Source organism: Monosiga brevicollis, genomic scaffold, assembly GCF_000002865.3.
Source record: "Monosiga brevicollis MX1 MONBRscaffold_9 genomic scaffold, whole genome shotgun sequence".
Classification (NCBI taxonomy): Eukaryota; class Choanoflagellata; order Craspedida; family Salpingoecidae; genus Monosiga; species Monosiga brevicollis.
In genome coordinates, this window is record NW_001865046.1 from 141,103 (window position 1) to 168,692 (window position 27,590).

Genomic DNA, 27,590 nt, shown 5'->3' on the forward strand with positions numbered 1-27,590 from the left:
GAGAGAGAGAGAGAGAGAGAGAGAGAGAGAGAGAGAGAGAGAGAGAGAGAGAGAGAGAGAGAGAGAGAGAGAGAGAGAGAGAGAGAGAGAGAGAGAGAGAGAGAGAGAGAGAGAGAGAGAGAGAGAGAGAGAGAATAGATCGGAAATGAATTGGTTTGGTCGGTTTGAGAAAGAGAAAAGCACAACTACCACAGATCGGAACAAGTGAGAGAGAGAGATTTAGAGAGAGAGATTTAGAGAGAGAGATTTAGAGAGAGAGATTTAGCGAGAGATTGAGCGATTTCGCACTTTCTTTCTTTCTCTGCTTTGTCGCTTCGTCAAAAAACTGTTTTTGGTGTTTGATGTTAAAACACATGTAAAAGATGAAGATCAGTCAATTCGGGCTTCGGGGTTCTCTCAGTATCGAGCAACGGGCAAATGTCTCACTGCCGTCTAGCGGGGAGACACATCACAATCACGGGCAGTCAGAACAAACCAAAGGCGCAAGGGAAAAAAACATAAAATAAAATACACCACACATACACCAACACTACAGTCAAGCTCGACGCAATCATCTCTTGTGCGTGTTGTTGCTTAAAAGCGACCAGATTCACGATAGGCTCGCGGAGAGCGCGATGCACGGCCTGGATAAGGTGGTGGTTGTTCATCTCGCTTCCAGTTGCTACCCATGCGATGATCATCTTGATCAAAGTCATCCAAGAAGATGGACTCTGTCGCGTCGGAAAGGGCTTCGACCGGCTGGGCACGTTGCTCCTCAAGCTCGTGAGCCTCAACACCTGCTGCACGCATCCCGCCTCGGCGTGCGCGCGTCTCAAACTTGCTTTGGCGCTTCAGGGTCAGTTCCTGGGCCAAAGCAATCTCTTTCTCCTCGCGCTCGGCGGCCTTGGCTGATTTGGCTCGCTTCGACCGGCGTTTGCGATTTTTTTGCAAGACGGGCTTGTAACCATATCGGCGAAAGTAGGTTGACACCTAGTCACCCGACGCGGTTTCAGACATGAGCACAGTCGCGGCCGCAGACAAGGTCAGAACGCATGCCTTTGATTGCTTCAATGGCAAAGGCATAAGGCGGCATAGGCGAGAGGCAGTGCACGATAGAGAAGCTCGTTGATGTAATTGCGGGCCGGCTCTGGGCTTACCTGAAGAGCCACGGGGATAAGCAACAGGGCACAGAACGAGCACATGGCCATGGCAAACCACCATGCATCAATTGCTTCCATACCAGTCTCACACACGGCCTCAGTCATAATGTCGTAGCTATAAGATAAACGCTGTACAGTTCCGCCATCCAGCCCCAACCCATGATGAAATGAGGTGCACTTTGCAGTGATGTGGTTGTTTGTGATGCTACCAGTCACTTCCCGCACGGGGCCATCAACTTACCGAGCAAGGACCAATCTCCGTCGTAATGACGGTGGTCAGAAGGTCGGCGTACGTAGTGACCAAGTCAAGGATATCATCCAAAACCGCAGCCTTGTCAATCAAGGTGTCGGCCAGCTCGTCAAAGTCGGCATCAAACGTAGCGACACCCTGAAAAGCAAAAGACACGCAGGACAAACAAAGTGATGAAAAGAAGCCCGAGTATGACACTATAAAAAAGCTCATGTCGAGACCCTGGAAGGACTGACATCGAGAAAGGCTTCAATATCATTCGGCAAGTTGGAGAGCGTAGTCTGCAAGGTTGTTGCGTTGGCCACCTGCAGGCGTGGATGTGCGCATGTAAGCTGTGCCAGACACAAACGGCCGCACGCACACGAAAACACCAAGCCCACATTTGCAGTTGCCTAGATGCAAAACAAAAAGCCCCTCCCGAACACCCCATGATCCGAATAGGCAACGTTGCGCAAATTGAAAACAAATTCATGCGCCCCGCAAGAAACAACTGCTTACAATGACTTGCTGAGTACTGGTTGCGGCGTTAGCCAGATCATCCAAGGCCCCAGCATCCGCAATCAAAGCCTGGCGTTGAGCAGCTAGTGAGCGTCTAGCATCAAGAACGTACGCTCAATCCATACGATCGGTGATACTCACGAGCAACTGAGTTTCCACAGAAGCAACATTGGGATCATTTCCATAATTTGCAAGCCAAGCTTGAACCTTGACGAGCGCCGAGTTCAGGCCGCCCGTGACTGGCGTCAAGACGGGCAAGTTGAGCGGCTGTCACCAACACCGAAAGAAAAACAGACGCGAGCACACCAAAACAACGTGAGAAACAATCAGCAAAACTAACAACAAACTACGTCGCCCCCCGCCCCCCTGATTGTGGCGTGAACGATTGTCTTGGCAAGGTAACTTTGCAAGTCGACGCCAGACGGGATGCTGGTTTCGAAACATACCACACCAAAGCCGGTCAAATTTCTTTCTTGCAAATCCAGGCCAAGGATATCCCGCAACTCATTGAGCGTATCATTGGTCACAATGTCCACATCGTCCAGCCGGATGGCTCCAAGTTGTGCTTCAAAGTCGACTTTAGTATCCTGATTTCCAAAAACAAGGCATGCGCCAACGGTGTCAAGGGGGTGAGCCAGTGAATGGTAAAGGATTCTCACTTTCAGCAAACCGAACAAAGCCGCGATGAACAAACTGTACCAGGGCTGTGAGCTCTGTAATGTTGGGTACGGTGGAACCATCGCTCTCATCCAACAGCAACGCAGTCCAGATCGCCGTATTGTTGCGGCATGAATTTAAGACACCTGCAACGGTCAGCTCAAGCTGACCGTTGCCCAAAAGCTACACAGTACCATGCAGGCCCAAGGGTGATCATGTGAGGTGAAGCAATGTGATTCGTAACACCCCTCCTCACAAAGCGATGACAAACCGCTTCAGCCAAAGGATACTTGAGGTCCCAATTGGCAGGATTGTCGACCACCTGCAGCACGGAGAAGGAGAACGTTAGCAACGGGCAACAGCAATGACGCACATGGAGGCTTGGCCCACCTGTGCAATAATTGAATCATCGTTAACACTTTCGCAGGTTTTGCCGGTCAACATGGCCACCAAGATCAGGACTGCCAAAACAAGATTGAGCAGCGTCACGAATATGGCTGCTAAGCCAATGCTGGCAAGAAGGAGCTGGCCAGCGGAATTTGTGCTACCAATTCGAAAATGAAAACACAGCGTAAGAGAGAAGGGCGTGAGGGCAGGGTGGCCGTATTCATGCACAACCAGCTCATTATGAGCACAATTTGCCGTGCTCATTCGTGCATAGTTAAGTACACACCAACAAGACCGTTCGGCCGGGTGGTCAATGTCGCGTACTGTCCACATGCCACAGAGCGAGCCCAGCAGCGCGAGGCATGCACACAAGATGAACATGCTAGCTACACCAACGGAGAAATAAAAACGATAGGTCTACATGTACACACAAAATGAGCCATAGGCACGGCGTTCAGCTTGAGCGTGGCGCGCATCGAGAATGACATGCGATGCAAGACTATTTCGCGCGTCGTACCGTGGCCATGCCCAGAGTTGTCTGTTCGTCCTCTGGGTCTAAAGTGTCTCGCACCATATCCTTTGTGCCATTAACATCCAGTTCCTATAATGTGAACAATGAATCAGCCAGCATAACGGCGGGCGCCGACGTCGCCGTATCCACAGCGCGGCTGTTTTACGCATCAGCGGCACAACGCACGTTATAGATTGCATCGTCTGATTGGCGAATCAAGTCATCAATCTGTTCGGTCAAGTCGGCCTGGATGGTGTCCAACTACAGGAGACAGCGAAAAAACGGCCGTGAATGCGACCCTTGGAAGTAATGTTCCGTCGAGGAATGCAGAGCACCGACAAAGCTCTCAACGATCGCAATCAGTGGCGTACCTCACGCTCGATACTATCAATGGCGTCGACTGTACGATTATCAGCAATTTCTGGAATTTCTGCAAAGCGCGCCTCGCCTTCATTGGCTGCAGTAGCCAGGTCTTGCGCAGCTGCATCGCCCAAATCCGTCACCAACGCATCGACATTGGGAAGACTGCTCACGTCCAGTAATGATACGGCTGCTGCGTAGCCTGTCAAAATATCGGCACACGCACTCTCAAGGTCCGTTCGCTGAGCACCGGCAAACAGTGCCTAGAGGTATATAGGGTCAACAGCGGGCGTGAGTCGCAGGTTGACGCGACACCGTCTAGATGTATACTTTCTTGCGAGGTTATTGTCGCTCTCTGAAACGCGAGCATCTGCCTCACCGCCGCGTTCTCGCAATCTGTTTGCGTCGAGTCAGAGTTCGAATCGAGGCTTGTAATATCCGCAGAGTAATTGGCTAGCTGCCAAGAAAGCGTCTGCGTGCCTGTTTGAACGGCGACCGCACTGCAACGATGCACGGAAACGAAGTCAGCATGACGGAAAAGGTTCGCACAACAGGCAGTGGACGCAATGTGGGTGCGGGTAGGCTCGAAAGAGACACGAACAGCTGATAAGCTTCAAGGATGGCTTCCGCCAGGGTGCGAAGCGTGTCGAGGATGTTATCCTTGCCGCTGCGGGTCAAATCTTGCAACACAAGCGAGGCGTCGGCGTTGAGGTTGTCTAAAATCTTGATCAACGCCTCTTTCGCGACTAAACATCAGCAATCACAGCCTGTGAGGTTCAGGGAGCGTTTCATGGCGACCAAAGCTCTTGGGCTGCGCAGGAATGCAAGCCAGCCTGACCTGGAAACACTGTCGAGGGAATGCTGGCCATTTGTTCAATGGTCTCGTCAGAGTACAGTACCAAGTTGTCCATGGATTCCAAAGTGGCATCGCGCACCGTAGTCACGCCCTAATCAACGGGAAACAGAACGCCAAGGGTCGCTGAGATTCGCAAACAGATTCACGGAAGAAAAAAAAAAAAAAGGAAAAGAAAAAAGAAAAAAAAGGCCAAGGCGAGCCAGGTTTGCGATGGCCACTCATGATACAAACACCTACATTTGTCATTTGAGTGTCACTAAAGATAATCAAGCTGGCAAATGCAACCATCACCAAACAGATGCACACGAGAAATGTGTTCCAAATCTGCAAACATCATTGCGTGGATATCCATTGAGCTTGAAAGACTGACACGTACATGCACACCGCCCCCTCACACTTGAGAAGAGGCATGGGCAGGCCATGTCCTACCAAGCAAGAAGTCCGCGAAACATAAACGATATCTTCTTCGTAGGCTTCAGCATCCAAGAGTTGGTCCGCAGTGGGTAGGGGAAAACCGACACCACAGCGATTCTTGCAGCAGAGACAAGCGCAACAACGGCAGCAGCGGCAGCAACGGCAGCAGCAAACCACCAACATATAGACGGGAAGGACCAAAAAGAGGAGTAGACTGCAACGTGGTTGATGGTCAGTCAAGGCAATTTCAGTTGGAAAAAGGGGGGAGGGGGAACACAATGAAAGAAACCGTCTGACGTACCTAACAGCTACCATGACGATATAGCCCATGCCCCAGTCGATGGCATCGTCTTGTGCACGGGACATGTCAAACTCGCCCGTTTCGCGTTGAACTTGAATCTGGTAATTGATCGACGCAAACGGCAGGGCTTCAGGCTGCAGGGTGTCACGCCACATGGCAGCACCAAGCGCCAGTCGCTGCTCGAAGCCAAAAAGCAAGGTTATGTCATTGAGACTGGAGCAAGATGACTCAATATGGACATGGAGAGCTTCCAGGACAAATGAATCCAGACGTGAGTATCCTAGAATCAACCTGCCTTGAAACCTTGCTCCGCAAGGGAAATGGAAGTCTCGTTGAGGTCTGTCGTATCCGGGGGTTCGGGGATCTGAATATGGGTCGAAGGGTCATCGGGGGCCCGAAAAATGTCGAAGACCTGAACTGTTAAAATCAAGTCCAAGCAAGTTTCTGTTGGCCCAATCGACAATACTGCTGATGAGAAAAGTACAAGAACAAGCTCGATGCCTTCTCCGCCTTGAGACTTGACATCATCAACGAGGAATGCGAAAAAAATGTACCAAGTGTGAAGGTGGGACATGGAATATATGTGGGTCCGGCGGTGGGAAAGCGGGTGGCATCTGCTGCATTGGCGTCAGCTCCGCTGGTACACGTCTGCAAGACGACGAGACGTTAGGGAAAGCAAGCTGCTCAGGCTGGTGCTGTGCTCTAGCATTGATTGCAGAGGGGACAGAGGCAGCCAGCAAACTTACCGGTCCACCCGTGGTGATGCACACCGAGTCATTTTGAAAGGTAAAACAACCAATCTCGCCTGTCGCAACGCCACCGGAAGTCCCATCGGTGGAGCAGAGGCAAGGATCCGGGTTGGTGCAAGTAGCTGTGACGACAGGAAAGACCAACAATGAGTCGGGCGGCCGACGGGGCTGTGAATCTGTGGCCGAAAACAGCGCATATGCGCAAAAACAAAAAACAAAAACAAAAAACAAAAAACAACAAAAAAAAAAAAAAAAAACCAGAAACGAAAAGACTGACTGTTTTCAAACTGGGCCTGTAGTTCAGAGAACAGGATGGTGCGGTTGCGCGCTGTCAAGGGCGATGCCATTTCATCAACAACGCCATAGGTGATATTGACGAGGTACTGGCCCAAGTTGGCCTATGCACGACAAAGGCACGGCATGATACGCAGCGAATCAATAAAGGGCGTGCAAGGTGGTACGTTGATACCCGCTGTGGGAAAGAGCGGGTGACATGGGTCCCTTTGTCCAATTGTGGCAAGATCTTACAGAGTAGACCTCAACGCGGCGGCTGATGCGTATGGCGGTGTCGTTCACACTGTGAAGTTGGGCGAGGCCCGATCGCAGAGAGAGTTCCATCGATAGGAGCTGATACTTGCGGAGGCCAATGACGGTGATGATTAAATTGTCTTGGGCAGTCATGTCCTGGCACAGGGGTTGCGACGTCGGCGTGGCTGCAGCCACCTGGTAGACGTGACGTCTGAAGTAAGATATGCAGTGGCTCATGTCACTGGAAAGGACGGATCAAGTGGGAAAGACTACAAGTGCACACGGGATGCACCCAGTTGTACAGACCTCATATTCCGAGTAAGACGAGCATGGACGGAGGCGCTGGCATTCGCGAGCCACGGTGGCCGTCATGTTGACCACCTGCACTTGACCAGAGGTACATGTTCCGTTTGGCAGAATAGCACCAACGGCGAGAAGGGCACCAGATCCATCCACTACGGCCATGCCACGGCCTGACCGTATGCCAGGAGTTGCATGAAAGATGACCAGGAGAAATAACAAGGTGAAAGGGGAGGGGGTGGCAAGGACGGGGGAAGACGGGGTAAGAGGCAAGAAGAAGAAGAAGAAGAAGGACGTGCAGCTCTTTCGAGTGAATACACACCCTGCAAGCGGGAGGTGCCCTGGAGGGGAAGAAAGGCATCGGTCAAGGTGGTGGCAAGCGTGGTGGCGCTGAGGTCGAGTGCAGCTTGCCGTTCCGAGAGTGCACCAAATTGACACGTGCTGGCATCGCCTGTGGCACAGCCTATGATAGCCATAAAGCGTGTGAGGACAGCGCAACATTCCCTGGCAACCGATAGGAGAGCTATGGCGTGAGGCAAACAGGCCGGCCGATTTTACCCGTGTTGATATCTGCTTGGCTTGGGTTGAAGAGCGTGGCACCCAAATCGGTGCAGAGAACAGGAAAGGGAGTGATTAAGAAGGCGGAGGCTGTCGCCGGCATGCCTGCCCAGGCGACCTAAGAGAGCGCGACCAAGAGAAATGGTCAGCTGCTGCCAGCTGCTGCTGGAATGTTACACCAGTCATAGATGTTTGAAGCACCGACCAGGATGAAGCGTACCGTCACGTTTGTTGGGGCTTCATCGATCTGTGTCAAGTTGAGCTGGCCCAGCGGTGATGAGTCTGAACAGAGAACAAGATCTGAGCTGGCCGTCCAGGTTGCTGCCTGCACGAAACCTCTGCAAAAGAGCAGGGCCAGGAGCACCCGAAAGAGGTGCGAGCCGCCGCAGAGCATTGGGGCTGGTAGAAGCGCGGGGGCCAGCCTGCTATCAGACGCGAGTGCGCGCCTGCGTTACCCCCGCAGAATTCGCATCGACGAGCAGGCCAAAAATCGGGACCAGACGCAGACAGCTGGACGGACGGGACACCCTCAAGCCAGACTCTGAAGCGGGGCGCGCCATGAAACACGCAAGCACGCTCTACCATGAAAAATCACAGAACTGACAGCCACCAAGGAGCAACAGCATGCCACATCCAGGCCCAATTCGACACAACACCCTGCTCGCTACTTCCGAGGCACAGGCATCCATCAGCTCCCAGGACTTCAAAGGCACGCAGGGTCAAACAGATCCCCGCGCCCCCCAGCTCAAAAGGGAAAAAACACTGCCCAAAAGGCAGAAAGGGGTGGGTGGCGTCAAGGACCAATTTTATCTGACAACAGATCCTTACATCAAAAGAAGAAGAACAAGAAGTAAAATACTACATGTAAATGAAAAAAAGGCGAGAGATTTTGAGAGAGAGAGAGAGAGAGAGAGAGAGAGAGAGATTTTGAGAGAGAGATTTTGAGAGAGAGAGAGAGAGAGAGAGATTTTGAGAGAGAGAGAGAGATTTTGAGAGAGAGAGAGAGAGAGAGAGAGAGAGAGAGCGTGTGTGCGTGTGTGTGTGTGTGTGTGGTAACAGTTTACGAACGAGCTGGCGCCCGACGAGCCACCTGCTCACAATGCAGGCCAGCAAGGATCCCCCGCGGCCACGGCCCCTGGAGATGGGCGTGCGTATTATCGCTCTTTCGATGCCTGATTGATCAGTCTGCTGTTACGACTGTTGAATTCTCCATCCTGGGTCCAAGGGCTGATCTCCTTCTTCTTTTTTTGGACCTTTTTAGGCCAAAATGAAGATCCTCAAGGATATCAACGTCGAAACCGTGGATGGATGCCGGCTGCGTGTTGCCATGCGTGATGGCACAATACGTACGTGACAACTCTTTGCCACAATGGCTCGCCACTCGATCGAGGTCAGACTTGATTGATACCGAGCGCTCCCTTTTAACGTGATTGTGGCACACTCGGTCGGCACAGACGAAGCAGAGGTCCTGGCTCACAAGGAAACCAAGTCTGGCCGCAAATACTATGTCCACTATTCAGAATGTGGGTTGTCGTTTGGCCATTCATCCCAAACAGTTTATTCGTCCCGGGACCTGCCATTTGATCTCTGATCGGATGCGTGTTGGTATTTGTCTCGCAACTGTTAGTCAACAAGCGGCTGGACGAGTGGGTCACGGAAGACCGCCTCAACTTTGATACCATCAGCGCTCCGGTGCCCAAGGAAGAGCGAAAAGCCCCAAAAGGCGCCTCCAAGCGCACCAAAAAAAAGAAAAGCGGCGGAGATAAAGGCGCTGGAACCAAAGGCGGCGAACCCCCCGTACGCCTTTTGCCTCTCCTTATGTCTGCTCCGTTCTCGACGCCTGTGCAATGAGGCCCTATTTTTTTAACCTGGTCTCATTTTTTCTGCTCGCTTCATTGCTCTACCTTTCCTCTTCCTTTTTTGGCCGGTTAGACCAAAGAGAGCAAACGCGATGATTCCAATAAACGTGGCAGTCTCCGCACGGTCTGTCAGCGCCTCTCTAAATTCAAGTGTGGGACCCCTCTCCCTCCCTCCCCCTTCCTTTTTCTTGGCGAGCTCATCCAAAGCCTATTGGCTCGTGTATAGCCCGGCCACGATGACGTCGTGCTTCGTATGAAAAACATCGAGGTACGCCTTGTGCCAACGGCTCGACTAGTTTGACGCGCCCTCGCACGAGGCTTGATCTTCGCCCTTGCTCATGTCGAGTAGATGATTGAGATGGGCAACAACCGCATTGCCCCGTGGTACTTTTCCCCCTACCCAGAGGTACGCTTTGTGGGGTCAGGCCAGTCACCTTGCGGCCAGTTGTGCAGCCACCGTACCAGCCTCATTTTTGATCATGTGCGCATTCCCTGAACTCGCAGTGCTTTACTACCGTCGATATTATGTACATTTGTGAAACTTGTCTCAAGTTCAGTCGCAGCGAGACCACGTATCGACGTCACAAGGTCCGGTCACCCATTTCCCTTCTGCTCTGCCATTTGCTCAAGCTTTGGGACTCTCTTTCTCTGATAAGTGGCATGCCGAGGGCTCCTAACGCACTCTGTGTTGACATTGCAGGCAAAGTGCAAACTGCGTCACCCGCCTGGTACTGAAATCTACCGTAAGGACGGGATTCAATTCTTTGAGCTCGATGGCCGCAAACAACGCGTACGTTCCAAATGGGATCCTTGCTGATCAAGCCGTACCCATCGCTCTCACGTGCTCAATCGGCCATCGCTGTTCTTCACGCGTTTTAGGACTACTGTCAGAACCTCTGCCTCCTATCCAAGCTCTTTCTTGATCATAAGGTGTGTTTGTGTTGAGCATTTTTTGGTTTTATAAAGTCGAGGCTGATTGTGGTTTTTTGATGCCACTTGCAGACGCTGCAATACGACACAGACCCCTTTCTGTTCTACGTCATGTGCAGTCTGGATGAGCGGGGCAGTCACATCGTGGGGTACTTCTCCAAGGAGAAGGAATCAGAACAAGAATACAACGTCGCCTGCATCCTGACCCTGCCCCAATATCAGCGCATGGTTTGTATCCGTGCCCAACGTCGTCGCATCCACGAGCCCCCAAGCCGATTCGTTTGTCTCACCTTGCTTCCCGATTGGTCGTACATTATTGGTCGTGAATTGTCACTTATGTAGGGCTACGGCACCATCCTCATTGAATTTAGTACGAGCCCCTCAGCCGACATTGCTCGTTGCCCTACTTGTGCTGGGAAGGAAGGGTGTGGACCCACCAGCATCATGTTGACACTGCATTGCTTTTGGTGGCAGGTTATGCGCTGTCACAGGAGGAGCACAAGACTGGTTCGCCTGAGAAGCCACTCTCTGATCTAGGTCTTTTGAGTTACCGCAAATACTGGTCTCAGGCCATCGTCGAAGTGCTGCGAGATGTCAAGGAGGACATTTCCATTAATGACATTGCTGATCGCACCAGCATCAAAGTGGAGGACATTATTTCCACGCTCCAGCATTTGAGCATGATCAAGTACTACAAGGTAAACCTCCAAGGCTACTTGGACAGACGTCTCTCGTTGGTGAAGCCTAGCTGTTTCCTGACAATTTGCTCAATCCTCCCCTCTCTCCTGCCCGGTCGTCTTCTTTGACTTGACACAGGGCAAGAATTGCTTGGTGTTGACCCCGGAGATGTTGACGGTTTGTTTTTGGCGCCACAGGCTTGAAGACATGCGTCGTCTTGGCCTCGATTACAGAGGTTCATTTTTTTTCCCCTCCCACATCCTCTTGTTTTTCCTTTGCGCTAGGAGCATGACAAGGCCATGAAAAAGCGTCGCATTCGCATCGATCCCAAGTTCTTAAAGTGGACCCCGACTGACTGGACTTCGGGCTGGTAGTGGTCGCTGTCCAGCCGCCGACATTCTACTTACCCCTCGCGGCCGCAAAGCTGTGCTCTATGCAGCAGCGTGTGCCATGGAGAAAAAGCAAAGCTGGAGAATTCAGGCCAACAGCTCACCTGCTGCCCCTGTCATAGCAAACTCTTCATAGACGTCAAAAATTGACTGTGCGTCAATTGTCACTTCCGCACAAGATGTCTTTTCCAGCACAAGCACACACAGAGACACACGCTCTCAGAAACCAATTCAATGATCCATGTGCAAAGATTTGCCACACGCCGCCGAATCAAGATTTTCTCGTTTCTTTATCTTTCTCTCTCTCTCTCTCTGTCTCTGCATGATGTAGCCATTGTTTGTGTCCCTCTTGTACAGTGTACCGGCCTTGTATTTGTGTTTGAGTTCTTAACATGTAAGCGACCCGTTTCGGATCGGATCACCAATTTCTATCGTCAATTGTGACCTTGCTTGTTGGTACCATGGGCACAGCCTGACATCGATGGGCATCAAAGCTGCCAAAACCCAATGCGCTTCCAATCTCTGGTGCGCTTTGCTACAGATCAGCTGGGTCATGTGCAGGAGGTGCCAGGCGCTGGTCTAGCAGGCGCTCGAGGGCTCTCCGACTGGCCTCACCCAGGACCACCTCGGGTGCACCCACGCCACGCTGATCAGGTTGGACGTCCACAGCCACGTACTGCAGATCCAGTGCCGCAGCCATGTGCTCATAGTGCCGGGTCGTGTTGCGCGGGATGGTCAGCTCAACGAGCGTGGCACCTGGTCGGCTGAATAGAACATTGGCCAAGGCACCACCGTGCACACCCAACACCATCTATGATCATCGCATTCGAGCCCACACAACCGTCTATGAGTGGGGATTCAAAGGTGTGATGGCGGAGTGGCCAAACGCTCGCACCCACCTCGGCGCTCTTGAACAATTCAATCGTGTCTGTCAATGTATAGTCGCGGCTTTTGTAGGTTACAAAATCAACATGGCCGTACCGCTGGGCCAGCTTGGCCCAAAGCTGGCTCTCGTCGCGTAATTGACGCATTTTGGCGTTCTGGTTGCACATGGGGTGAGAATCTGCAAATTTGGACCCGAAATATGAAGCCCATCAAGTCTAGCCTCACCTCGCGAGACGCAATCACGACCCGGGGGCGACTCAGCGGTGTTTGCTGCAGCTTCTGGGCCAGCGTCGCAGCTTGCCAGAAAGAAGTTCGCGCTGCTCGTAAAAGAGGCCTATGCAGGCGCACACGATACGACGATAACAAGTGAAGGGGCAGTCGCGAGAAGCCTTTTTTTTTTTTTTCGAGGAATGAGAGTCAGGGCTAGAGCGGTGCCGTACCGCGGGGTGAGGGCATGATGGATATCCGTAGAGTCAGGTGTCAGGAGCGCTGGCTGCCAGTCCAAAAAGTACAGTTCAGAAATCTATTCCCCGCCAGAAGCATAGAATAGCCACACAACATGATGTAAACACTGCCAGTTCCAGCAAAGGATGCACAAATTCAAGTGGGCGGGGTTTGAAAAAAAGCGACGCACCTTCAGCACTGCGTCTGGTGGAGCTTTAACCGTGTTGTAGCGCACGGTGTCCTTCCCCGCCTTGAGTTTCAGGAGCGCCAAGGCCTCGGAGATGAAGCCGGTCTCGCCTTTAGGGTCAGCAGGAACAATCACGGCTGCATCCTGCCCCAACCGGCGTGTTCAAAGCCGGGTTGTAGCACATGGGGTGAGCGCAGCGCTGGCTGAGCGCTTGTCGGCGTGTAATTCGAAGATGATCTTTGACGGTGGGCATACCGGGTGATAGTGGCGCAACGCAAGCACGCGTGGCACGACATCTGTCAGAAAGTGATAAAAAGAACGCGAGGCAGTTGACAGAGCTGACGAAGCAGTCGCCTTTCGGCGCAGCTGGTGCGGGTTTTTTCCATGGGCGGGCCGCGCGCCTCTGTAGTAATCAAGCCATGGTGCCTACAAGCGCCAGTAGCAGAGGCGCATGAGAGGTGTGATAGCATCTGCATACAATTGCAACACCAGTGTGTGCACCAACCCGTTCCGACTCGATTCGGCTCCAGTCAAAATCCGGTGGTGCCTGCTCGGCCATAACGAGCTGCAAGTTGCTTCCCAAATCTTGAAAGTAGCCTGCACGCACCAGGCCAGCAACACCCACCAATTTTGATCAATGGGGGGCGTTTGGAACGGACATTTGATCGCAAGTTGGCGTGAGGGCAGCGAACTTACCCGTATTTGCTTCCCAAAGCACGCAGCGACCGTGCGTTTCCTGGCTTAGCTGGCCATCCGGTCCCGCCACGTAGACTTCAGGCGCAGTAACAAGGGTAACGCGCGTTGAAGAAAAAGCACTGTGCTCTTCCACCACGTTGCCATCGTGTGTGATGCGCGTCAACTGCACGGCATAGCTATGGTGCCCGGTCCAAAGCATGGCCACCGTGCGTGATGAACGACAGGAAGCCGAATATACGAGCATTCAAGCGGAAGAAAGGGACAAAAAAAGCTGCAAGCCGCGCACCTTTCAGGCTGATGAATTGTATCGAGTTGGGTCACGGTGCTGGCTGCAAGGGGGCTGTCCGCATGGATGAGGGAGGCCTTGCTGCAGTGCCGGCCCAAAACCTGGCGCGCAGCTTGCCAGTCGCGCAGAAAGTGTTGTTGTTCCTGCAGGTCAGAGCCTCGCCAACGTGTGGCGAACACAAGGACAAGGGGCACCGTTAGTCTGGTGCACCCAAGCATTGGGTGATGGGCTTCTCAAGAGTTGATCGCACAGCTGCGCGATCGGCAGAATGAGGGGCACCAAGTGGGTTCAAGTCAGACCTGGCGCAGCAAGGCATGGGCCTCGGATTCATGCTCTCCACCCAGCATGAGCAGCATCGTGGCCTTTTCACGTAGCAGCATTGGGGAGAAGCGCAACGCAAGTTGCTGATCGACAAGGGAGACGGCAGCTGAAATGTTGCCCTGTCAAAAAGGGCAAAAGCATTCCACCCATGACGTTTGAATGCTCGTGGAGAGCCTACACAGCCGAGGGGGGCGTCGAGCGTTTGGGGTGTGGAGGCACGAGAGACTGTCTTACTTTGCCCTGGTCGTAGACGCGGTCACGTTCCACGCTGACCTTTCCGTACCGTGCGTCAAGCAGGCGGTGTTGCAGCATTTGACGCTGTTGTACGTCTTGCGGGCCCAAGAGCTGGAGGGCCCGCTCCCAGACGACGATGGCCTCATCGAACCTACGTGTCGCACTCGGCGTGAGGCTCAGTTCGCTTCGGGATATACAGAGCTGTGAGGCACAAGGGGTATACAGAGCTTTGAGGCACAGGGGGTACGAGTGTGACACACTGTTGTGTATTTGTTAGGAACACGGCCATGTTGGCATGTGCTTGGAGCTCGTCAGGCGCGAGCTGCACCGCTTGAGCATATGCGGCCTCTGCTTGCTGCACTCAGATCAGAAGAACGAATACAGGAGTAGCAGTTGTGAGAAGTCTGCCCTGAGACCTTTGCTGCTGGAAAAATTGATTGGGAGACAATGGCAGGCGTGCATTGCGTCTTTCCTTACACGGGCAGCTCCAGCAGCAGCTTCATGATCACCGGTGTTGTGCAGCCGTGCCGATTGCTGGGCGTGCACAATAATCTGCTGGGCCAGTTCATCATAGCTGGTGGCGCCCGCACCTTTGAGGCTTCCACACAACAGCAATAAAATCACGCTCAACCAAGGCTTAAGTACCATGCCTGGCCGTTGATGTTGGTCTCGGTGTACGCCCCCTCTGCGCAGCGTTCCGGTGGCACCATCGATCGATCCCTTGACACACACACACTCTCTCTCGCACACCGGGACCTGTCCGCACTTGGCTGATCGTGAAGGATAAATGTGAACTTCATTACACTTTGAGGACATAAAGTGTGTATATTGTCACTCTATCGCTTACGAGGATCGGCCCCTCGCTCGCTCTCCCCGCTTTCTCATTTGCGCGCGGTTTCACACATGAGCAGCCGATGATGGTACCTCGAACGTCAGGGCATGGCCCGGCGAGCACGGGAGGGGAGGAGGACGAGCTGTTGGTGTTTGGATATGGCAGTACGCTGTTTGAGGCAACCCCGCGTGTTGTGCAGAGCATCAACGAGGGACATAGCCTGATAGGATGGCTTGACAGAGACGATGTCACTTTGGACCGATATGATGCACGGCTGTTGGTGGACGACTACCAGGTGATTCGCAAGCAAAAGCGGTGCGTAGTCGATCAGCAATCTCTTCAGACCGGACACGAGCTTGCTTGTTTGCCTTTTGGTGTTTTCCCTCCGTCCGCTTATGAGGCCTGTTTTAGCTTTGCACCTGCGTCATTTACTCGCGATCAGATTCGTGAAGAGTTTATGTGTTTTGTCGAGCGCTACCGTGACCTGCCCATCGAGAATGTATTCTTATCTACACCTCTGTATGAAGGTTGGTAGCTTTTCGTGCTATTTACACACCGCTGGAGACACGGCACGGCCAACTTTTGTCTTGCACTCTTTTCAAATATGATGTCCCAGGCCCAACTCATGTGACTCGCGACTATTGTGCTTCATCTCGAACACAACTCAAACAGATGCGCAACGCAAGGCATCTCCCAACCAACGGTTGGCCTTTATGATTGCAGAACAGCCAACCTTGCACAAGCGACATCATGATACCAATCGCGATGCATCTGGAAACGCCCGCAATCGGTCACAGGGTGTTCGAGGTCAGAGCCGCCAAACGCGCATTGATTTGCAGGGCCGACCCAGCACGCGCCCGCAAGCTGGCAATGGTGTGGGTGCCGCCATTGCGCCACCCGAACAGCTGCGACAAGCCGATGCCAACACTGCTTCGCTTGCAAAGGATTCGAGCACACCAGCTGAGGAACCGTCCAAAGTAGAGGACTTGGATCTGGCCGCGCCACCTGAGGACCTGGCTTTGCCGGAGTGTGTGGCTCATTTAGCAGCACCAGCTCGGCCTCACACCCAACGCCAGCTCGAAGTCATTGAGCGAACCACAAAGTTCCTACTGAATAATCCACCCCAAATGGAGATTGTCATGCGGTCAAAGCAAAGCCGCAATCCCTGGATGCAGTTTCTCAACATGAAGCATCGCTTGTATAATTTCTATGTGACGCTCAAACTTCATTTGAAGGACGCCCCCGAAGAGACGAAAGAGACGACGACAACAACCCCAGCTTCAGGAGAAACCACAGCTGCTGCTGCTGCCGAAGTCAAGCCAGCAACTGCATCCACTGACGCCAGCAGGTCCAACCCGCCCTCTAAGCGCCCGCGTCGCTGGGACCAGCGCCCTGACTCGGCTTGACGGAGAGGCCTCATGCACCTGATTTTGATTATAAATTGAAATTCAAAAAAGACGACTTTTGAGCCACACGCTTATTTAGTCAATGTTGCAGCTTGGCGTAGAGCATCGATAAATCCGTCAATGTCCTCGGCGGTGGTGTCACGGCCCACGCTGCACCGGATGGCTTTGAGAGCTAAGCGGAAGAATAGAGGGGAGGGGCAGATTAGCTCCCGTACTCGTGTGTGGACGAGTACGTGTGTGGATTCAAACAGATCATCAGAAGCGAGCGCACAGCTACGAACCAATTTCGGGAGGCACGCCCGAGGCGAGCAGAACGTGTGATGGTCTACCATACGAAACAGGTGCACCTCGTGATTACAACAACCACAGGCATGTGTGCTGACCGTGTGCTGCGGGGCTTGGGAAGTATACCTTCTGCCAAGATGGGAATGGCACGCACTGCCCACGGACGCCATGATGCCAGCCTTGGCCAAAAGATCTGCTCCCGTCAAGTCTGCACAAAAGGCAAGCAACACACATGAGCCATGCGGTGCAATAGTCTGTTCACGTGCTGTCACACCATTGCGCCATGCGGACCAGAGTTGAGAAGAGAAAAGTTTAGCGTATTGCACAGGCGAGGCGTATCCTCGTGCACTCCATTCAAATGCACCTGTTCCGAGCCAAAGGCCTGCTGCATACAGCCACCCCCAATGAGTACAAGCGTGGAGACGGAGCTGCAAGTGTTTAGACAGGCCGCATCTGCTTACCTTCAAACCAGAATAGAGGCGATTTTGCATCGCTTCCATATGGGCTTGATGGGCCGCCAGGTTCTCTCGTACGACCGCAGCCCCCTGCCCATTGAAATTTTCGACAGCTCGTGAGAATGAACGGTGAATGCCAATATCGTGCAGGGCCAGCCAGCAACTGCAGGTGGCTGGGGCAAATGCATACCTGGCCCAAACCCACAATCATTGGGGTGTTCTCGGTGCCAGGCCTATCGCCCGCCTCTTGGCCTCCTCCATATAGGCTCGCGCGGATGCGGTACCAATCGCTGCCACTGGTCTGAACATTGCTGGAGTTTTCTTGCACAGGCGCTCCTCGTGTCCGCACGAACAAGGCACCGATCCGGGGTGCATAGAACTTGTGACCCACGATGGTCAGCGCATCAACTTTCAAGGCAGCAACGTCCACGTCAAGCTTGCCGATGGCCTGTGCTGCGTCCGTGTGAAGGACAACGGGCTGCTCGCGCTCGCGGTTGATGTCTTCTAGCGCCGCTCCAACTTCGCCCACTGGCTGCAGTGCACCCGTCTCGTTGTTGGCCAGCATGAGAGTGATGAGACACGTGTTTGAACGGATGGCCGTCAATACATCGGTCACCAAAACACGACCATCCGACTGCACTGGTACCCAGGTCACGTCGATTGCTGCCTGAGCCTCGAGGTGCTGCAGGACGTTTTTCACCGAATCATGCTCCACGTTACTCGTGATGACGTGCGGCCGTTCCTGGGACTGTAGGCGCTGGGTGCTTTGGGCTACCACATCCTGGATCACCCAGTTGTTGGCCTCTGTACCACCGCTGGTGAATATGATCTGTTCTGGTCGGGTAGCGTGCACCATGTCCGCCACTTGCTGGCGGGCCTGCTGTATCATCTGCGGAGCAAGCAAGGCGGGGCGGGGGGCAGGGGCACAAACCCCTGGTCAGTGAGCAGCTGTGGCACACATGGGTCCAGCGGCATCCTTACCGCTTTTGCTTGTCGACCAGGTCCGTGCGCACTGGACGGGTTCCCCCAGCCATCCTGCAGGGCCTGGGTGATGGCGGCAATGACGCTGGGATCCAGCGGTGTGGTGGCATTGTAGTCAAAGTAGCGCTCCATCTTGACACGGGCCCCCTTTGCTTTGCACTTGGAAGAAGAGCATTAAAATGATGACATTTTGAAGTGTGTGTGTGTGTGTGTGTGTGTGTGTGTGTGTGTGGTGAATGAATTTGAGAGTTCGATTTGACGATGGCACACACACTACTGCGGAGTCAGGTTGCCGAGGCGAAAGATGAGGTCTTGTGGGGTAAGGGTGCTTAGGGGAGCAATGTATGCGTCTCGCAGGCGATCCAGCTCATCTTGGGCCAACGCTGCATGCGTCCTGTTGATTCAATCAAACGCATTCAAGTTTGGCACAAGTCAGGCTTAGCCGACACGTGCGTGTCCCAAAACAACCTTGAGCCAGCTCGACAAGATTGGCAGGTGTGACATACCGCGCCACCTCGTCCTGTTCCAAAGCCAAACTGCGTGCAACAAGCTCACGCACAGCGCGCAGCTCAGCTGCTAGTCGCTGTCACGCCCAGCAAATCGTCATGACGCTCAAGTGAAGACCAAGCCAGCTCCGAGGGGTGGTCGGGAGGCGACATGAGCGTACCGTCATGTCATCCGTTGTCAGAGAGCGCAAGCACACCACCAATATATTTAGTGCACCACGCCGCCGCTGTAACAACCGCAATCAAGTCATCAGACGTGCTCCTTGACCCACTCAGCAATGTTCGACAAACAACACCCACCTGCTCACTCTCGCTTTGCAGCAAATCCTCCACAAGCACCAAGATTTCGGTCAGGTACTTGGCCAAGCTGAAGCGCAAAAGCGCGCACATGTCGGCCAGATTGCTCAAGGCAGACGCAGCTACCAACTCATCGGCATCTTTGACGCGCTGCAAAGGCAAGTAGAAAGGGAAGAGTGAGACCAACACGTGCTTCAACAGCCTGCACGAGCTAGCATGATCATCAAGCATGTATTTTTACCAAAAGCGCTGCCGGCATGATTTGAGGCGCATATACGGGAAAAATCTACCAAGGGGAGCAACGGGAGCCACGGAATGAGTTATCTTGATCGCCCGATTCAAAATACCCTCGTGCTTCTTGGGAAAGGGGCATGCATGTACAAACCTGGCCCAAGAGACGGCAAACTTTGACCAAAACTTCTCCAACCTTCATCCGATATTCGGGGCTCATGCTCTTGGTCGCCCTGACCCACCAAAACATGATCATCATGAGAAGCACGGACTTTTCAGGCACACAGGGTGCAGGGCACGGACGTACCATTCCTGCAGTAGAGTGGCTATCATCGTCTTGGGTGTCATGGCCACCAAGTCTGCCAAGCCGTTCACAGCGGGTAGATACAGAAAGCTGTCCTCATGCTTGAGTTGAGATAGGTAGAGCCCGGCAAGAACGGTTGCGTGTGCTTGCGCCGTGTCCGGCTGAGGACATCACGCCCAGACGAGATGCTTCAGTGAGACGAGCGAGCAAAATCAAGTGGCAGAAGGTTCCTCAAGGGCTGGAAGACTGACATTGGCGGCGAGGAATTTGCGCATTTCGACCAGAGCATGCGCGCGCAGAGGAATTTGTGGTGCTGCTAGTTGTCCCGCCAACTCGTTGAGCTTCCCTGGCAAATGGACTGCATCGACAGCATGATGCTCTTCAGTAAGCCTTTGAAATAAGAGCAAGCCAGGACAATGCAGGGGTTGGGGTCGTCTTACGGTGTACGCCGGCATTGTCGGGGGTGTCCGTTGAGGATGGCGTGGAACCCAGCCCGGACCATCTGCACGTGAACCACAATAACCATGAGCAGTTGGCGTTGTCTTTTGACGGTGATGGGTTTGGTCGTCTTGATTGAGCGAGCCATTTCCACTTGGCATGTGGGCAAACCATACCGTGCCGCGCGCGTGACAATGGCTTGTCGCAACTCTTGGGCTTGGGCAAGCAAAGCTGCTTCGTTTTCCGGATCCTCGTTACCGAGTTGGGCTCCAACACCAGTGGGCGCCAACTGGTCCAGCTGGGCTGCCAATCGATCGAGGCTAGGCCAACAAGCTCGAGGCAGCTGTACCAAACCTACGGACGCTCGAGAGTGTGTCAGCTTACACGGCCCTCGACAGATTATACGCGGCGCAAGGGCATTGTAGCAACACGGTTCAGGCCTGACCACTCAGTAACAGTTCCAGCAGATTGAGCCCGACAGCACGCACATCCGGCAGCGGGATGGCAATGATCACTTCAATCAGCTGCAAGGTCTCTTCGGGAAGGCGCATCAAGTCGGCGCTGACGTCTTCCAGCAGGGCGTGAAGAGCGGCCACGGCACGGAACATGCCCTCCGCATCCTCGTCTACAAAGATTGCATTATGAAAGGCAACACAGGCAAGGGGGGCATAGAAAAGGGAGATTACAGTCAGGGCGGCAAGCGAGGGTAGCAACCTGATGTTGTGTGCTCTCTCAAGCGCTCAGCCAAAGCTGCCAAAATACGAAGTTTGAGCCGTTGGCGATGCGCAGCTCGGACTTGAGCCAAGATGAAATTGCAAAAGTCGTCGCGGTTAGGTGCCAAATCCTGGCCGGCTTGGATGACCATCTCACCCGCAAGCGTTCGCGTCACCTGTGGGCAAAGGCAACAGCGAGAGGATAATGTGAGCTCTCGGTTTAAGATCCTTTGCGGCTGCGCGGGCAGCAGATGACTCACATGTGCGCGGGGCATCAAGGGCTTGTCACAGAGCAAAGCTGCGCAGGTCGGCGCCAGGACATCCTGGGGACCAAGCTGTAGCAGCATGCCAAGCAGTTTGGTGGCGCCAGCAAGGCCTTTGTTGCTTTGTTCGACAAAGGCCAGGGCAGCAACGGCATCGAAGTGTGGCAACAGCAAACGGACAAATGGGGCTGGCTCGCGGCACAAGTCGACCAGTTGGGCCCAAAGACGTAGCTCTGCCGCCAAAGCATCGGCTTCATGCAAATGTTTCAAATCATCCGAGAGATTTTGGGTCAGCAGGGATTTTGCATTTTCTTTCTCAAGGAGGAGAAGGGTGGGCCAGAGTGCGTTGGCAATGGTGGGCTGCAGCACGTCCAAGTGTTGCTGTAATAGGTTGCCAAGCATCCCAAAGAGAGCGGCACTCACAACTGGGCGTGCGGCCTCTGGTTGCGTTTGAAGAAGCTCTAGCACTGTTGAAGGGGGGAGATAAGTCCAAGAGACAAGACAGGCGGACGACGTGGGTATGAGCACACAACCTCCAGTGACAGGCCGGTGCGAGACGGTAGCCACCTTGTGCAGCTATGGCCTGGGCATAATCCTTGGGTTTAAACATAGTTTGCTTGGGTATTGTGCAAATGATCATGATGGCACGATCCGCTTGATCGCGAGCCTAAAGCCCATGAGAGCGAAGATAAGAGGCAGGCTGACCATCATGAGGAAAACCAAGATACGATACCAAGGTTCTTGCGACTTCCACGCACCATGCTATCGTTGGCTTCCTCCATCAATAGGCGGCAGGCAGCCGCCACACCGCGAGGCCGGGCAAACTGAAGGGCTAAAAGGGTTCGCGCAGCGCGAGCCAGCCAGGTTGGACGTAGAGCCTCCTCTTCAGGCGTGGAGCTGAGCGGCAATGAGGTCGGAGGTCTCGGGGCTGGATCTGCCACGAGTAGGAGCAAGGCGTCAATGCTGGCACCAACAGGCAAGGCCTCCAGCAAGCGGCGCAATCTTTGAGAGTGTCGAGCGCGGTGTGGGTGGCGGCGAGCGGCGGGCTGGAAAGCAAGAGTCACGTTGAGGGCCAAGGTGGCGCGCACAAAGGCATCGGGGACCATGCGAATGGCAAAAGGGCCCCCTGTATTCAAAAGGTGCTGGAGAAAGCCAGTCAAGAAGGCAGTACGCTGACCCACAACCAGGCTCAGGCCGGGAATGGCGGCTTGGACAGGATGGCGAACGGCAAAGTGTGCAGCTGCCTCCGGCGGCAAGTAGGGCAGCACACCAAAGCGCAACAGCAGAAAGAAGGTGCGATGTGCCAGGTCAGCACGACGCTGCAGGGCCTCTGCTTCGTGTTGCAGCGCACTTGCCAGTGCTTGAGTAAGCCGCACCACAAAGCGCCACGTCACGACCGGGGCGTTGGCCTCCTCGCCCAGGGTTGCAGCTGCATCCCAGGAGGTGGCCACGTTATCCATGGCCGCTTGTAGGTCTTCCGGAATGTGCAAGGGCTCAGTCCGTTGTGGGATAGGCCCAGCCATATTCCCAACCTGGTCGCAAGTCGTGGCCTCTAGAACAGCAAGCGCTCGCACAAGCAGCACTTCGATGACGTCTCCCATGGTGACGGCTTCGGCTTGGCCAGCGGCAGTCTGCTGATCGGAGCCGAGGCCGGAACCAACGGGCGCGGCAGGGGCTGCGGGGTCATCGGTCTCCTGGCGCTGCTGGCGCTGTTCACGTGCCTTGACTAGGTCATCCAAGCTAGGCCCATCCTGAGCAGAGTCTGCATTCTCGCTCGTCAAGCCCGACAAGAGTCCATCATCCCCCTCATCACCTGCGTCTTCCAGCAACGCCAGCGCATGCTGCAGGCGCGAGACAGCCATCTTCAAAGTTCTCTTGTTCGGACCGCTCACGTTTCGCTCAATGCCCGCCTCACCGCCTCCTCACCAGCGCATCCAACCTATCTCCCGTCGCCTCCCCCTCGCCCCATCAACGCCCCATCTGCAAGCCGCTTGGTGGTCGCTAGAATCGCTCAACCAGCAGCTCAAAAAAAAAAAAAAAAAAAAAAAAAAAAAAAAAAAAAAAGACAAGTCTCGTCATTTGCACGATTTTTCTTACATTTTGCACCTCTCAAGTTACTCTCTTTCTCTCTTTCTCTCTCTGTCTCATTTCTCGGCACTTGCGCTGCTCTGCTCTCTGCGCACCACTTGGTCACTTGGTCACTTGGTCACTTGGTCACTTGGTCACTTGGTCACTTGGTCACTTGGTGCGTGCGTGGATTGGTGGGTATCAAGTCCTGGGTATATCGAGCACCAGCCCAGAATTTGTGTGGGGGCTGTGTCCGTGCGGGAGGCGGGCAGCGCCATGTGGTGGGGGCGGCGCGCGTTGCTCCAGCCCCAGGTGCAGGCGCGGCTTCCCCTTTTACTGGGCGTGGTAGGTGTGTTTCTCTTTCTTGGACTGATCACAGCGGTGACGGACCGCCCCTATGCATCCAATGCTGAACTGGGGTTGCACCCCTACAAGGCCATCGGGACCCGCTCCCTCCGTGTGCTCGTGGGCATGACCGTGGGAGGAAGCTGCATGTATCGCGTCGACACCCTCATCAAGCGATGGGGCACGGAGCACTTTCACTACATGCTTTTTCACTTTGACAAGGCTGATTGGGGGGATCTAGCCTACAACAATCGCCCCACCAACGCCGTCAAGCATTATCGCTACCAGTTTGGGCTCAAGATGACGCACTACAAGCGGCACATCACTCCCAAAGTCATGCAGGACTACGACTACTTTTTCTTGATTGACTGCGACACCGATCTGGAACACTTTGACGTCGACGCCTATCTCAAGATCGTGAACCGCTTCAACATACCCATCTCACAGCCGGCCGTCGCGCGGTCCAGCTTGTTGCGCCGTTCCAGTGACCATCGCACGTGTCGACATGTGCCTGGCCCACACTTTGGTCGTTGGACTTCCTTTGTCGAGAACGGGCCCGTCGCCGTGTTTTCTCGCACTGCCTGGGACTGCGTCTATGATCTGGTTCAAGGAGACCTGGGTTCGGGGTGGGGCATCGATTACAAGTGGTGCGCGTATGCGGCTGATCGGTGTCGTTTGGGGTACCGGGAGCGGCATGAACGGGCCGGCGGCAACTGGGGTCGCGTCTGCGCAGTTATTGATGCACAACAGGTGTACCACCTTGACGAGCGCAGTGCCTCGGAACTGTTTGGAGCGCGCTACCAAGTAAGGCTTCATTGCCCATGCCATGCTCTCCCTAGAAAGGGCGATTGGGCTCTTGGTGCCCAGCGCCAGGCACGCAAACCCGACGCTTTTGGATGTTCTGGGCCTTGCTCATCATTGCTTGCCGCTGATATGTTTTCCTTTTTTTTTTTTTTTTTTTTTTTTTTTTGGGGGGGGGGGGGTGATTGTAGCCGCGGCAGGATGCTTATGAGTTCGAGCGGCGCTTTCCCATGATCCAATCTACACGCAACGCCAATTGCATGTGCGCATGCGACGATCGAGATACCGTCATGACGGCGTTGCGGACCGTACTTCTGCAGGTAGGCCTTGCTTAAGCTCTTTCGGCGCAATCACGCCTGACCCTGCTGACGAGCTGTTCCACTTATGCTTGACGCGGCCTTGTTGGGTTATGCTGGGTAGATGCTGAGCATCTTTGGATACTGGGGATTCTTTCAGTGTGAATGTCGATTTTAGGTGCGGCTGTCGGGCTGCGTGTGGTCTCTCAAGACCAACTCTAGACCCTTCTTTGGGGCATGGATTCTAGTGAATTAAGACTGACTCAGTTCTTTCTCACATCATGCTGCTTAGCCATCATCAATTTGCAAGGTGGCTGCTTTTAAGGCACTGGCACAGTAGCACCACGGGCACGTTAACACAACATTACTAAGGGACCGTCCAACTGTGGCGTCCTTACGAGGGCGGAAGGAGAGGAGTCAAGGAAGAGAGCAACGGGAGCAGGCAGAGCCATGGGGCATGGGACTCCAGGCTCACAGCTTGGAAGCTAGTCAATCAAAATGGACAGGAATGTCACTGCCAAAGATGCCCTGAACAAATGAACGCACGTTGTCCTCGCCCTTGGCTGCGGGACGGGAGCGCGCCACTTCCTGCATTCGAGACACCTGCTCATCCGTGGGCTTTTCCGCCAAAATGCCTACGACCTGGCCGTCTCGGATCCAAATGGCACCGTATTGCTTGCCCTCCCTGCACAAGCCAAACGAGCAAGACCCACGACGGAGGAGTGATTGTTGGAAAAGCAAAGTAGGGCACGCTGCGCGCAAGGGCCCGGAAGCTTGGTCGGGCCATGCATGACACGGTGTCTGAAAGAGGAGCCGGAACTTACTCAAAATGGCCAAAGTGGACGACGTCGCCCTCATTGATGCCATATAGCTTCCAGTTGAAGTCGAAAATGCGCGAGTAGAAGTAGGGCAGGTAGTCGTAGCCACCCTTGCTCTGGCCTGTCAGCTCCGCCACGACGTGTTCGGCACTACGGCGGGCTGTGCGTGTACCAAGCGGTGAGTCCCACAACGATTATACGTGCATTGGCGCTCAAGATGGACCCGTGACTAGTGCCAACATACCGTTGACCACGTGCTCTTGGCGCTGGTACTTGCCTCCCTCCAGCTTGAGAGGGTAGGCTGCCACGTCACCGATGGCGTAAATGTTGGGGTCTGACGTCTGCAGGTGCTCAGAAACCTTGAGACCACCGGCTTCCATGTCCAGCTGATCCTTGAAGAGCTCCACAACTGGGCGTGCACCAATGCCCGCTACAATCAGATCACCAGAGACCCTATGTTCCAGATTTGGTGAGGTGGTGCAAAGCACGCCATACATTGTTACATTGGCCAGTCGTGGAAAGACACGGCAGCAGCGAGCGATGGCAGGATTATGCGTTTAGAGAACATACACGGTGCCATCCTTGAGTTCGAGGCCACGAATCTCGTTGTTGTCGCCGTACACAACCTTGTTGGCCATGCCGTGCACCAGCTGGAGTGGACGAGATGCGCACATCCGGGGTGAATTTGCGCATGGATGATGAATATTTCACCACACGTACGGTGGAGTTTCAAAAGCGTGTACGCACCTCAGCACCCTTGGACTCAAACGTCTCACGATACATGTTGGCAAGACGGGGCGTGAAGATTCGCGCCATCAGGCGGTCTTCAGGAAAGACAAAGGAAACCTGGGCGAAATTCGTCGGGCCTTGGTGAGCCGAGCTTGGCAGGGCAGATTTTGAGCAAGAGATTGGTCCGTGATGAGGCCTACGTACCTTGATGCCATTGTTCAGGAGCTGAGCACCGACTTCGGTGCCGATGTAGCCACCACCAATAACGATGGCACGGGCGCTGCGGCCCTCAAACTTCTTCATGGTCTGTGGGCGATTGGTTGTGAGATGAGGACGCCCGGGCGCATCAGTGTGGCGGCGATGTGCCATGGGACAAACCTCAACCAGGTTTTCGGCGTCAACAATGGAGCGGAAGTAGTGAATGTCTCCGGGTCGATCGCCCAAGTTGGGGCGAATGGGCTACCACATAGGATTGTCGCGGCACAAAAAAAAAAAAAAAAAAGAGCATATGACTCAGCGAGTTATTGACAAGCATGAGGGTGAGCAGGGGGGCTTGCACATACATCGGCGCCAGTGGCAACGATGAGCTTGTCGTAAGTTAGACGCTGGCCACCTTCGAGGGTGAGGGCACGGTCTTGCACGTCCACCTGTGTGACGTTGGACTTGCCGAGAAAGTCGATGTTGTGGGTTTTGTACCACTCTGCGTCTTGTCGATCGCCACCGTCTCCCACGGAGGTATGGAAGCCTGGCAGGCTGTTTGGGGAATGAGTAGCCGAGTTGCAAATACATGAGTCAGTGGCTAGAGCAGTCGTGGGAGGAGAACGGAGGTGGGAGAGCATACTGGGAGCTTGAGCAAGCAAGAAGCGGGGCACTGCCAGGCCTACCGGGCGGGTTGAGTTTTGTTGAGAAAGCCCTTGGAGAGGGCGGGGCGCTCGTATGGAAGCACGGCCTCACGCGAAACGATGGCCAGGTTGCTCTACAGGACGCGCGCACCAAGATGGCATGAGACTGGAACCGTTTAGACCAGACAAAAGGCGAGCATGGCTTGTAGGGGCAGACGAACCGCGTTCGTGGCACCGGCTTGTGCAAAAGCACGCGCCACGTAACCGGCGGCAGTGCCACCACCGAGGACAATGTTGGCGTAGTGGGTAGCGGAGCTCATGGCGGCGGACGAAGCAGGGGCGAGGGCAGCAGCAGTGGCAGCGGAGGCAGGAGTGCGAGTATTTGTAGCCGAAGGGAGACAACACGAAAATAGCGAACCACGGGTGGAAGTCTTGGCCATTCTACTCCACATGCTCAGTTGGCAGGGGAGCGACTCTTTGCGTGGCACGACTGTGCAACAACGACGCAGGTGATGTCGTACGCTCGGCTTTGGCTTTGGCTTTGGGCCAGCAACTGCGAGGCGT

At 54.3% G+C, this 27,590-nt stretch overlaps 7 protein-coding genes across 7 annotated transcripts; 3 read left to right on the forward strand and 4 right to left on the reverse strand.

Annotated features, from left to right (window-relative positions):
* Nucleotides 1–573: 573 nt before the first annotated feature.
* On the reverse strand, nucleotides 574–7,902 carry MONBRDRAFT_7900 (uncharacterized protein; the record flags this gene model as incomplete). The annotated part of the gene is made up of 16 exons (XM_001745570.1): nucleotides 574–969; nucleotides 1,381–1,527; nucleotides 2,334–2,474; nucleotides 2,587–2,727; nucleotides 2,816–2,866; nucleotides 3,449–3,532; nucleotides 3,629–3,703; nucleotides 3,814–4,065; nucleotides 4,182–4,302; nucleotides 5,374–5,552; nucleotides 6,120–6,244; nucleotides 6,400–6,520; nucleotides 6,651–6,861; nucleotides 7,273–7,291; nucleotides 7,509–7,626; nucleotides 7,729–7,902. The coding sequence occupies 16 exons, from the start codon at nucleotides 7,900–7,902 to the stop codon at nucleotides 574–576; spliced, it is 2,355 nt and encodes a 784-aa protein (XP_001745622.1).
* A 1,823-nt stretch (nucleotides 7,903–9,725) lies between these two features.
* On the forward strand, nucleotides 9,726–11,349 carry MONBRDRAFT_7901 (uncharacterized protein; the record flags this gene model as incomplete). The annotated part of the gene is made up of 8 exons (XM_001745428.1): nucleotides 9,726–9,773; nucleotides 9,872–9,955; nucleotides 10,068–10,157; nucleotides 10,247–10,297; nucleotides 10,370–10,525; nucleotides 10,640–10,667; nucleotides 10,772–11,034; nucleotides 11,260–11,349. 8 exons carry the CDS (start codon nucleotides 9,726–9,728, stop codon nucleotides 11,347–11,349), a joined length of 810 nt encoding a protein of 269 aa, XP_001745480.1.
* Nucleotides 11,350–11,899: 550 nt separating this feature from the next.
* Nucleotides 11,900–14,706, reverse strand: MONBRDRAFT_25103 (uncharacterized protein; the record flags this gene model as incomplete). The annotated part of the gene is made up of 11 exons (XM_001745571.1): nucleotides 11,900–12,175; nucleotides 12,264–12,427; nucleotides 12,475–12,583; nucleotides 12,884–13,024; nucleotides 13,136–13,306; nucleotides 13,386–13,477; nucleotides 13,577–13,752; nucleotides 13,863–14,005; nucleotides 14,162–14,302; nucleotides 14,418–14,451; nucleotides 14,573–14,706. The coding sequence occupies 11 exons, from the start codon at nucleotides 14,704–14,706 to the stop codon at nucleotides 11,900–11,902; spliced, it is 1,581 nt and encodes a 526-aa protein (XP_001745623.1).
* A 625-nt stretch (nucleotides 14,707–15,331) lies between these two features.
* MONBRDRAFT_7903 (uncharacterized protein) lies at nucleotides 15,332–16,655 on the forward strand (the record flags this gene model as incomplete). The annotated part of the gene is made up of 2 exons (XM_001745429.1): nucleotides 15,332–15,564; nucleotides 15,866–16,655. 2 exons carry the CDS (start codon nucleotides 15,332–15,334, stop codon nucleotides 16,653–16,655), a joined length of 1,023 nt encoding a protein of 340 aa, XP_001745481.1.
* A 79-nt stretch (nucleotides 16,656–16,734) lies between these two features.
* Nucleotides 16,735–22,990, reverse strand: MONBRDRAFT_25105 (uncharacterized protein; the record flags this gene model as incomplete). The annotated part of the gene is made up of 21 exons (XM_001745572.1): nucleotides 16,735–16,805; nucleotides 16,937–16,980; nucleotides 17,067–17,148; nucleotides 17,232–17,322; nucleotides 17,402–17,485; nucleotides 17,586–18,284; nucleotides 18,377–18,461; nucleotides 18,651–18,770; nucleotides 18,883–18,959; nucleotides 19,044–19,109; nucleotides 19,183–19,329; nucleotides 19,565–19,643; nucleotides 19,718–19,875; nucleotides 19,966–20,060; nucleotides 20,155–20,216; nucleotides 20,329–20,455; nucleotides 20,598–20,777; nucleotides 20,867–21,041; nucleotides 21,126–21,595; nucleotides 21,696–21,795; nucleotides 21,887–22,990. 21 exons carry the CDS (start codon nucleotides 22,988–22,990, stop codon nucleotides 16,735–16,737), a joined length of 4,116 nt encoding a protein of 1,371 aa, XP_001745624.1.
* A 481-nt stretch (nucleotides 22,991–23,471) lies between these two features.
* On the forward strand, nucleotides 23,472–24,676 carry MONBRDRAFT_7905 (uncharacterized protein; the record flags this gene model as incomplete). The annotated part of the gene is made up of 2 exons (XM_001745430.1): nucleotides 23,472–24,344; nucleotides 24,533–24,676. The coding sequence occupies 2 exons, from the start codon at nucleotides 23,472–23,474 to the stop codon at nucleotides 24,674–24,676; spliced, it is 1,017 nt and encodes a 338-aa protein (XP_001745482.1).
* Nucleotides 24,677–25,126: 450 nt separating this feature from the next.
* Nucleotides 25,127–27,408, reverse strand: MONBRDRAFT_32264 (uncharacterized protein; the record flags this gene model as incomplete). Its single annotated transcript, XM_001745573.1, has 10 exons — nucleotides 27,248–27,408; nucleotides 27,069–27,160; nucleotides 26,748–26,937; nucleotides 26,563–26,643; nucleotides 26,389–26,490; nucleotides 26,203–26,301; nucleotides 26,026–26,105; nucleotides 25,700–25,908; nucleotides 25,462–25,615; nucleotides 25,127–25,322 (listed from the first exon to the last, which is right to left on the reverse strand). Exons 1-10 carry the CDS (start codon nucleotides 27,344–27,346, stop codon nucleotides 25,127–25,129), a joined length of 1,302 nt encoding a protein of 433 aa, XP_001745625.1. The 5' UTR covers nucleotides 27,347–27,408.
* Nucleotides 27,409–27,590: the final 182 nt, after the last annotated feature.